This window comes from Nannospalax galili, unplaced genomic scaffold (assembly GCF_000622305.1).
Source record: "Nannospalax galili isolate Female #2095 unplaced genomic scaffold, S.galili_v1.0 scaffold734, whole genome shotgun sequence".
Taxonomy (NCBI): Eukaryota; Metazoa; Chordata; class Mammalia; order Rodentia; family Spalacidae; genus Nannospalax; species Nannospalax galili.
This window is the reverse complement of record NW_008337073.1, coordinates 2,687,677-2,699,297: the sequence shown is the minus strand read 5'-3', so window position 1 is coordinate 2,699,297 and position 11,621 is coordinate 2,687,677. Positions and strand designations below refer to the sequence as shown.

General features: G+C 39.3%; 1 protein-coding gene across 1 annotated transcript in view; it reads left to right on the top strand.

Annotated features, from left to right (window-relative positions):
- The window catches only part of Cfap54 (cilia and flagella associated protein 54), a 372,605-nt gene that overhangs the window by 210,532 nt on the left and 150,452 nt on the right, over nt 1–11,621 (top strand). Inside the window, exon 51 of the mRNA XM_029563104.1 lies at nt 3,128–3,297. Within this exon, the coding sequence (XP_029418964.1) occupies nt 3,128–3,297 (170 nt within the window). The remainder of the gene's footprint in view (nt 1–3,127; nt 3,298–11,621) is intronic.

Sequence of the window (11,621 nt, the reverse complement as noted above, 5' to 3'; positions counted from 1 at the left end):
TAATATGTTAATATAGACATACATATATTAAAGGTCTATCCAGTCTGATTTTTTTTCTCATAAGTGCTCTTAGGTGTGGGTCCATCCCTTGGAGTCTGGTCAACTTACTAGGCATCACTACTCTGAAGAAAACTGACTCTCCCTCTCCCAGCAGCTATCAGTTGCCAATAGATCCTCAGCTAGGGCTGGAGCCTCCTGCCTACCTCCCACCTCCACTTTAGGTTTTCATCTGGTTTGGGCTTGTACAGGTCTTGTGCGTGCTGTCACAAGTGCTGTGGGTTCATATGTACAACTGTCCTGTGGTATCCAGAAAACAGTTTCCTTGTATTCATCTACTACCTCTGACTCTTATAATCCTTTTGCCCCTTCTTCCACAATGATTCCTGAGCCTTGTGAAGACAAGGTATGAGATAGTTGTCCCATTTAAGTCTGAGCACTCTACAGACTCTCATTGTGTATGCATTGACCAATTGTGGGTCTCTGTGTTAAACGCCATCAGCTGCAAGAAGAAGCTTCTCTGGTGAGAGATGAGAGATGCACTAATCCACATAACAGTAAGTCATTAGGTATTGGTTTAGTACTATGGCCATTAAGCAGAGTAATAGGAGTAGGTTCTGTCCTATGGCCTGTGACCTGTCTAACCACAGGTTCTTAGCCCTGATCATGTTAATGCTTAACATGTATTTCAGATTTTTTGCATTAGTAATTCTCAACTTATGTTATTTTTCTGCATTCTACTGTTGATGATTTTGCTATTTTAAATGCCCCTCATGCTTTGTGTTGAAATGATGTCTAGTGTTTCTAAGTTCAACAAAGTTGTGATGTGCCTTACAAAGAAAATTGGCACATCATATAAACTTGATTCGGACATGAAATATAGTTCTATTGGCCATAAGTTTGGGGTTAATGAAGCAATATGTTTTAAATAATGTGTTCTTTTTTTTTTTTTTTTTTTCCAAATGGAAGCTTTTACAATTTTATTAGAATCTTAAAGAAAAATCCTCAGGGCAGGTGAGCTGGTAATTTTGGCAGCTGCCTTGAGGAGGTGAATAGTGGGAAGAAGGAAAGAAAGCCATGGAGTTATGAGGGTTTAGAGCCTGTGAGGGAGGTCAGACATGTGACTGGGAGAAGGAAGCTTGAGAGAAAAAGTGAAGAAATACAGGATTCAGAAGGATCCAGGTTACACTGGCTCCATTTTTTTTTAGCAGTCTCCATCTTGTCAGCCTTAAGTCTCTGTTCCTAGAAACTGTAAGTCTCCTTTGCCTCAAACTGTGGGCTAAGATTAGGCAAGCCCCGACATGCCTTGCTGAAACCAACCAAAATTCCTGACCATAAAAGGACATCCAGAAGCCGATAGCAGCACCCTAGTGTAAAAGGAAAACAGAGACATTCCAGGTGGCTGACTATGACTATAACCAATGAAATCATATCATCCCTCCCCCAAGGAATTCAGAGTTATCCAATCAATTCAAAGGTCACCCAGTTTGCGCTGTGTTTTTCAAGAGTACCCAATAAAAACCTCTGCTCATTGGTCTGGGCGGACTCCATTCATTGCCTCCTGGAGTCTGTACCTGACTGGTTGTTCAAGAATTGGAATGCTTTTCAATAAAGTCTTCTAAATTTTGAATTCTGGTGGGTGGTCTCCAATCATTCCTGAACCTCAGACCCAACAGATGCTAGGGGCAGTCAGAAGCCTTAAAGAAAGCATGTTTAATAAGAAAGGCATGAAGAAGAAAAGGAGAAATACACTTTCCTGAAGAGCTCAGGAAAGCAGACAGACTTACAGAGACCTATATGACTGTGGCTGGTCTGGAAGTTCTGCAGAGATCTAGTGATCTGTGCTAGTTCCAGGCAGGAAATGTTCGCTACCTCATTAACACAGCAGGTATTCTGCCCATCTATTTAGCATAACTTAAGGTGAACCTTCTTTTCTAGGAGTGATCCTATCACCAGGTAATTGACCAGTGAGACTGGAAAAGTAGGTCCTCCAACAGATAGACTGGTGATTTTTATAGTCTTGGCCAGTTAAAGTTATGGAGCTCTTTGGTACTCTAACAAAAGGATGTTTAGGACAGTGAACTTAACTCTGCATGCAGTATAGCAGACAGTGCTGAACAGGAGGCTGTATACATTTGTCATAATCCGTACAACATACATGAGTGAACCCTAATGAATACTGGGAAGTTGGGGTAATATTGTGTTAATACAGATTAATACATCTTAGGAAACATACCCATTTTAACATGGTATGTTGATAATGGTGACTTTGCGTGTGTTTTTGCATATGTTACGTACAACATACATGAGTGAACCCTAATGAATACTGGGAAGTTGGGGTAATATGTGTTAATACAGATTAATACATCTTAGGAAACAAACCCATTTTAACATGGTATGTTGATAATGGTGACTTTGCGTATGTTTTTGCATATGTTACTGTGTGTGTGTGTGTACGTGTATGTGAATGTGAGTGTGCTTGTGAGTGTGTGCGTGTGTGTGTGAGTTTATGAGTGTGTGTATGTGCGTGTGTGTGTCTGTGCATGTCTGTGAGTATGTGTCTGCATGTTGGGGTGGTGGTATGAGGTACAGGGAAACTGCTTTCATTCTGTTTTGTGGTAAACCTAAAACTAACTGCTGGAGATTGATTGCTGCTAGGAGAGGGAGAATAGACCTTTCTTCATCGCTCCTAATGACATCCAGGTAAAATGCTTGACCAGATGGGACTTAATATGTATGGCAGAATACATGAGGCGCAGGGGGCGGAGGTTATGGCAGTAATATCAACACACATTAAACAAGGTAAAGTACAAATGTGACAAGTCTCATAGGAGCGTCTCTCTGTATTTCCTCAGAGGAAATGCTTTAATATTCACTAGTTACTCTTTATGGTAACTTTATAGAACTTTGCAGACTTGCTGTGAGTGGTGAGCTGACTCTACATAATAAAGGAGAGCACTGTGGGCCAGGCCTGCGCTTGCTTCCACTTTTCCTTTATCTTGACTCCTCTGCTGATTAGATACAGGTTTCCTTCTGGGCCCTTCCAATCACTGTTACTTTTCAGTACATGAAAAATATTTGGCAAGAGCAAGACTTTAATTTGTGTGACTGTGTGGTATTCTTTCTTTAGTCAGTTTTACTGATGGAAGCTGAAGAGAGTCTCAACCTCCTGGTGTCTGAGATGGAGCAATCAGGCCACAAGAGCCTGTCTCAGTGTGAGGCAGGCGACCTGGAGATTGTGGTAGAGGCCAAGCTGCAGCTGGCAGCCATTGCCCTGCAGAGACACCGGGCAGCATACAGGTGAGTCTCCTGGTAGAAGAGGAACAGACGGGAGCTTCTTCCTAGTTTAGAAAGCCCAAGTGTCCTGTCGTTTGGTGCTGGTGGGAAGTTGCTTATCCTTGTTTTTTGAGTATATTCAAATGTCATGTAGCTTTTTAAGAACTTTCTGGATCCATAGGGCATACTTGCTTTTTATTATACATAGAATTTTTCATTCATGATTACACTGAAAACAGATTTTCTACAAAGAAACTGCTTTATTAAACACACTAGGTAGGATGTTTACTGTCATATATAAAATGAACAAATTAACAGTATTTGACTTTTGATTAATTTTTTTAAAAAGACTGAATCTAAATTCTTTGTAGCATTTTACGCAAAAATCCTTTGGAGCATTTTTAGTCTTAGACACCAAATAAAAATACAGAAAAGAAGATACGGTTTGAAAAAGTAGCATTTTCTGATGCAACTGTTGTGCTGCACAGTTTAAGAAACTGCTAAAGGCCACAGAGTCTTCAGATGTGCACAGTGGTCAGTGTCAGGTCTTTCATTCAGCTTGGTCTTTGATTCTTGTATTTACTCATCACCTATTTTACTTCCAGGCTCTGGTCTAGATACTTATGGTACAAAGATGAATACAGTTTCTGTGTCCACATGCTCACACATATACTGACAATTAAGTAGAGTAGGCATAAAAAACATGAACGCAATGATTTTTCATAATTAATCATGAAAATATTATTTCAATAGGTTCCCATACCATTTGTGATAAACACTCTGTTATGAGGTCCTCTGACACTCAATAATGGCTTGTTTAATAATACATAAGTTTGTATCATTCAGTAAATATAATTTGGGGCACTGAGTGCCAGGCACTATTTCAACCTCTTGTGATAGGTCAGTGTTATGACACCCATACATATAATCTAAACAAAATACATAACAGTAAAGCATCTTGTCACCAGGAAATATATATTGTAACAGATAATAAGCAGGCTGATAATACACCTTAAATATAATAAGTAAGTTTTTACTTAGTGCATCTGAAATGTAAGTGCAGTGGAGAGTCTTAGGGATAGAGATTAGGGAGGAAGAGTGATTTTAAGATTTTGTGCTTGTGGGTTCAATCCCCAGTGCAGGAGTATGGTTCCAGTATTCTCACTGCCAGCTTTCAGGTCCCACCTCGCCCTTCTTTCTACCTAATACATGAGTGAGTATGCAGGAAAGCCCAGTTCCTCCCTGCCCCAGTGCTGCTGAGATGTTTAGACCACATAAATTGTGTCTCATGTGTAACATCCCCTTAAATGCCAACACTCAGCAAGCACCATACAACTCCAATCCATACTCCTTTCCTTATTCTCTCAAGACATTTCCAAGCTCTCCATGACCTGCACTTCCTAGTGATGTGCTCAGCAGACCCTTCGCACGCTTTCCTTGTGTGTGCACTGTGTATGTGACTATCTCTTTAGAGAGGAATGAAAAGCTATCATCAACTCTCTGTGGAGCAGCAGTTCTGTGTGGTCTGAAGCTGGTTGTGAGGGTCTGGGACCCTTTGAGATGGGAGTCTATGAGGACAGAAGTATTTTTGTAACAGAATTAAGACATTTTTAGCCCAATTTTTGGTGTTGTATCATTTGCATTGACACTGCCAAAGCAATGGTAAAACTTTTGACTCTTCACCATGAAGCGAGGCAGTGGAAACAAGCTGTGCTATTATAGTCTTTAATATTGTGGACATGCAATTAAAAAAGGAATCCAGCTAGGGGCCAGTGAGATGGCTCAGCAGGTAAAGATGCTGGGACTCACAAGATGGAAGGGGAAAAACTGACTCCTGCAAGTTGTCCGCTGACCTCTATACATGTGCTAAGGCATGCATACAGGTACACATAGACACAAAAACACATACAATAAAAGGTAAAATTAAAAAGCCAGCTGTACTTATGAACGCCCTTGATGAAGTACAAAATATGACATTTCGAAGCCCTGTCCTCCAGTGTAGACTTTTCATAATTGGTGGATTGTAAGTGGCTGTATGTCTGGGAATTTCTGTCACACATCAATGCTCGTGGCTGTCTGGAGAAACACATGGGTGATAGGACTGAAGTTGAACAACTCGCTCTTATTGTGGAATACCATCTTTATTTGAAAGAACAAGCGACAGACTGTGGTTGTTCAGCTTTGGGTATTGGCAGTCATTTTCTTGAAAATGTGCATGCCACTTCTAGGAGCAGACTGTTAGTATTTGTTGCCCATGACAAAATTTGAACTTACATAGGAGCATTGGAGTTTTGGACAATTTTTACTTATCACCATGAATTCTAATGTTTAGAATTTTTCTGACGAGATGAGTGATAACGTTAATTAAAATGTTGTTTAATTATATAATTAAATATTTCAACATGTGGGTTGTCTACATAACTCATTTTCCAAATGACATGTACTCAGTGTTTTGAAATCGTGGTTAACGAGACAGGCTGATAGGTTGTAATTTATGAAGGATTCTCCGGTGTGCAGCATTAAATTATATTCTACAAACTTTAAAGAAATTATCACTTGTCACATTTTGGTGTGGTATCAAAGAAAAGTGTTCACAGTTATCTGAAGATTGAGGCCTTTGAAATTCTCCTCTTCAGGCTGGGGCTCCGTTGGTGAAGCACTTGCTGCACAAGCAAGAGAACCCAAGTTCAGATCCTTAGCACCTAGGTAAAAAGCTGAGCTTGGTGCTATGTTCCTGTAGCCTAGGGGTGAGAGAAAAGCAGACAAGAAGATCTCCAGAGTGTGCAGTTAGACCATCTAGCCAGCACATGAGCTGCAGATTCAGGGGTGAGGGACGGAATGATCTTGTTTCAACATCAAGGTTAAAAGAGCAATAGAGATCCATCTTTCCCCTCTGGGATGAGGCCCAGAACCTGCTGCTTACATGCTCCAAACCACCCCAGTGAGCAGGGACGGAATGATCTTGTTTCAACATCAAGGTTAAAAGAGCAATAGAGATCTCCATCTTTCCCCTCTGGGACGAGGCCCAGAACCTGCTGCTTACATGCTCCAAACCACCCCAGTGAGTGAGTCAGAATCTCGCCCACTTTGTTGCCATCTTCCCACTCCAGGACTAGGCCCAGAATACACTGCTGAAGAGCTCTGGACTAGCATGGTAAGCTAGTTAGAATCCTGCCTAGCTCTGGGCTGGCCTGGTGAGCTAGTCAGAACAATGACCACTTGGTCACCATCTCCCCACTCAGGACTCAGCCTAGAAAGTGTTGCTTTAGCTTTGGAATAGCCCAGAGAGCCAGCTAAAACCAGTCTATCCTGATGCTATCTCCACACTCACAGTCCTAGCTGTGATTGCCCACCTTGCACACCAGACTAGCTTGGAATCACCTTTGTCTCTGCAATTAAAAAATCAAAAGTGAGAACCTGAAGCATGGACCAACTAATTATAACTGATGAAAAGCAGCCAAGCACAACATTAAAAATGGAAACCAAACTCCCACTCAACAAAGACAGAATTTCATAGCAAACACACAACTGACAAAGGAAGTCCATATGCCCAGGTCACATTGCAAAAACACAACTAATAAGAAAAGCCAAGATAATATGTTCCCATCAAATCCTACCAGTCCTACAGAAGTGTTCTACAATGAGAACTACCCAGGGGAACCCCAGGACATAGAACTTAAAAGAACAATCATAAACATGACCAAAGAATTCAAAGACTTTAAGTGAAACATACAAACATGTCAAGGAACTCAGAGGATAGGAATAAACTCCTTACTGAAGCTCAAGAAAATATAAATATACAGCTGAATGAAATGACAAAGACAAGGGTTCGAAAAATGAATTCACAAAAGCGATAGAATTATTGAAGAAAGCGCAATCTGAGGTGAATACGGAATTGAAAAACCCAGTAACTTAATTAGAAAAGCCAGGAGAAAGCTTCACCAGCAAAATGAATCGAATAGAAAACATAATATCAGGACTTGAAGACAAAGTTGGAGAACTGGACTGATGAAGCAAAGAATATGAAAAACTTAGAAAATAAATCTACAGTGATGGAATATACAGGAGCTGTGGGATACTATGAAAGGACAAAAATCTATGAATTATAGACATAGAGGAAAGAGAAGAATCTTAGGTCAATGGTATTCAAGTAGCACAGAAGGATTATAAAAGAAAACAGTCCTAAATTAAGGAAAGACATGTCCAAACAGATACAAGAAACAGGTAGAGCACCAAATAGACAGGACCAGAAATGAAACTCTCTACAGCACATCATAGTAAACACACTAAATATACAGATAAAGGAGAGGGCACTGAAAGCTGCGAGAGAAATCAAGTTACAAATAAAGGAAAACCCGTGAGAAGAACATTTGGCTTTTCAATGCAAACTTTAAAAGCCAGAAAAGCCTGGAGCAAGGTATTCCAAGTTCTAAATGACCACAGAGTCCAACCTAGACTGCTTTACTCAGCAAAACTGCCTATCATAGATGAAAGAGAATGAAAATTCATCCAAAATATAAAAAAGACTGAAAGAATTCACGTCTGCTAAACCAGCCCTACAGAGCATGCGGGAAGCAATATGATAGACTGAAGAAAGGGGTAACCATACCCAAAAGGCTATAGAAAGAAAACAGATGAAGCTAGAGTCACAGACACACAAAATAGAACTAAGAATACAGACAAGAAAACCACAATAACCAACACACGTTTTTCAATAATAACTTTAGACATCCGTGGCCTTAACTATTAACCAAATCAGAAGACAGGGGCTAATGGAATGGATTAAGAAACAAAATCCATTTTTTATTGCCTACAAGAAACTCATCTTACCTTCACCTTACAGTGAAAGGATGGAAAAAATATTCCAAACAAATGGGACCAAGAAACAAGCAGGCATTGCTTTTTTAATATCTAAAAAAATAAACTTCAAACTAAAATTAATCAGAAGAGATAAAGGTTGCTTCATTCTCTTCAAGGGAACAGTCCCAGAGACTCTCAAAATAATATGGACTACTTATTGTCCAGTCTTTTTTTGTCCCCCAAACATGAAGGTAAAACCCTATTGCTGAAGACATGGCATACTTTGGACAGAGGACTTGGAGCAATTGAGCGGGAACTAACCTGCAAACCTCCTCTCTCAAGACTAGCTGTCTTAGTATCAGAAGATACTTTGAAAGCTGCCAAGGGAGAAAACCAATCAATGATCTTACCCAGCTGTAAAGCCTGTGAACCACAACAATGACTGCCCCAACAAATTATCTCAATTAGTGCAATGGTGGCACTTTTATCTTGGGGGCAATTAACAGATGTCTAATTCTACTTAAGGCTTGCTCAGTGGGCAGGAGCACACAAACATAACCAAGTACACATGGCTGGAGATTTCATGACTAGAGAACAGCTAGAGAAGGACTTCTGTCACTTCTCTAGATCAATGTAATTTCTTACTGTATTCTAAATACAGATACTTATATTTACAGACAAGTGTACCTCTCACCACTCATCAAAGAAGTATCTCTTTGCAATAGATGGAGACTGTTACAAAGCTCTACAACTCATCAAATACAGTGAATAAACGACTGTGAGATGCTCAGTCATAAGTGATACATCTATGATACAACCCCTACACCTAAAGCCCAGGGAATATCACAGAAGAAGGAATGGAAAGAATGTAAGAGCCAGGGAGACAAGACACTGCTACTTCTTAATGCATTCTAAATATGATAGGGGAACTACACCAATCAAATTTACAGTGTGATAGTCTAACAAGATGTGTATAATGACAAAACTAGTACATATGTGAAGGTGGATATGGGAAATGTCACAGGGTCCCACCTTAAGATGAAAGCTACATGCAATCAATGGATGCTGAGGGAGGGAGAATCAGTTTTCTCTTGGTACTTGTACCCTGAGAGGTTATCTAATTTTGAGTGGGCAGCCCTAAACTCAGGTACACAAGAGTACCACTAAATGGACTCAGTGAATTATATGTATATATATATACATATATATGTATATTTATAAATATGTGTATAGATATGTAACAATAAGAGGACAGAAATTGAGAAAGAATGGGGGAGGACATGGAAGGAGTTGGAGGGTACTGAGAGGGATGGAAATAATGCAAATAGAATACCCACGTATGAAATTCTCAAAAATAAAAGAAAAAAATAAATAGAGGAAGATATTGGACATCTTTGGCATCCACATGTATGTGCACACATTAACATGCACTCACATATGCACTACACACACATGCACAAAAAAGTAAAAAAATTAAAACTTCTATTTCCAACATGTCTATGAGAACTAATCTTCTTCCTGTACTTGAATCAAAATAAAAATTGCACAACCAACTGAATGAATTTAAATCAGGGAAAAAGGTGGGTTGTCCTTTGTTAGGACAGACATTAAACAGAGCCCTGGAATTCTGTTTTTTTGATAAATACAATTATTTCATATGAAATATATTATTTCTGTTAATAATATAATGTAATGGGATTGTTATTCTATCTGAAAATGAATTATTCAATAATTAAATTTATGGTGATGTTGATGGAACTCTGCAATAATTTTGTTTATCCTAATGTTTTTTTGGTGGTCAGAGGTATTGAGATCAAACTTGAGACATTAATTTATATGGATGCCACATTACAGCTATTTTTAAGCTATGGTTTGTTGGTATCTATTGCAAGTTTATTAATGAGATTCTTAGACTACAAAACTACCAAATCACCACTAACCATGCTGGTTCCTCCAGTGATGTTTGAAGGAAGAAGGAACTTTTAATATATGATTTCTAGTAGAACTTTACCCCCAAACTATGTCACAAAGAGCAACAGCAACTGTAGAGAACACACACACACACACACACACACACACACACACACACACACTTTTCTGTCATTTATGTTCATTCATTCTCCTGTATCCTATACTCTTGGTATAAAGGATATGAGTGAACTTTTCTTTTTTCTTTTTTTGAGTTAGAGAAATGAGAAATGAAAAATTGAAAGATGGCTTGGAAAAGATTGTCATAATCAAACTTTAATTTGAAGACCAGGCAGACATGTAAATTCCCTGCAGGTGCCTTAGAAGCTCTCCTATTTTAAATGCATGGATGTGACCCCTGGGACAAAACCTGAAAACACTTTGATGCTGTTGCCTCTTTGGAGCAAAGTTGTCATTTTGGGGAAGCCTACTGTCAAGATGAGTGAGTTTTTCTTCTGTTTACTTGACCCCCACATGAGCTTCTGTTGGGGCACTACTGAGACTGTTGGACAGTCCCTTTTCCAAATGATGGTTAGCTTGACATTTCCTGATAGTTCTAATAAAATTCTGTGTCAAATAAATTGAAGGGCACATTCCCTGGGGTGACAGGTAGACTGAGCTGCCTGGATTTTATGAGAACAAACTGACCATTTTTGTCATGAATGTTAATGAGAAATAAATGGGATCAAAGTTATTCACACTGTATTTCTTCTTCTGGACTCTTTCTTTTTGAATCCAGCCCTTTCTGTTCAAATAAACATTTGCCGCTTTTGTCCTTTGTATTTAATTTATGGCTTAAATGGGAAAACATTCAAACGTTTTAATTTTATGTCAGAATGAAGTTTCCTTTGGGATTTTAGACTGTTTACAGTGGGTAACTTTTCTGTACTTCTCTGTGTAATGTAGTAGAGAAACTAGAAATTTTCCATTGCACAATTTCTGTGGTTTAAAAGTATGTCCTGGGAGTTCCTGACTCGGAAACTCAGGGTACTAAGGCATATTTTAACAGTATATCTCTGTAGTGGTTTGAATGAGAACTATCCCTCATAGGTTCATATATTTGAGCACTTGGTCCCCTGTTGGTGGCATTGTTTGGGGAGGTTATGGAACTTTCAGGAGGCAGAGACTTGCTGGAGGAAGTATGCCACTGGGGGCAGGCAGGCTTTGAGGTTTTATAGCTGTGCCCCACTTCCTGTTCTCTCTCTATTTCCTGTGTATAGATAAAGATGGGATTATCCAGTTTCCTGCTCCTGCGATTTTGTTTACTCTGGCTGTTGTCATGACTTTCTCACTATGATGGACTCTATCCCTTTGAAACCATAAACCAAAATAAACCCTTTCTCTCCTGAAGTTGCTTTTGTCAGGGTATTTTATCACACCAGGAAAAGTGAGACACGGAGAGAGGGTCTAGTGACCAAATGGCCGCCAGCACAGGGCATGCACATGAAGACCCTCTAGGCCACATCTGAGCCAACGTTTTCTGACAGTTTTTGTTGTTGTAGCTGATGCTCGTTTACTTGCTTGGCATGTTTATTCTAAAAAAAAAAAATTATTATTATTTAAATTTTATTTAATAGCCA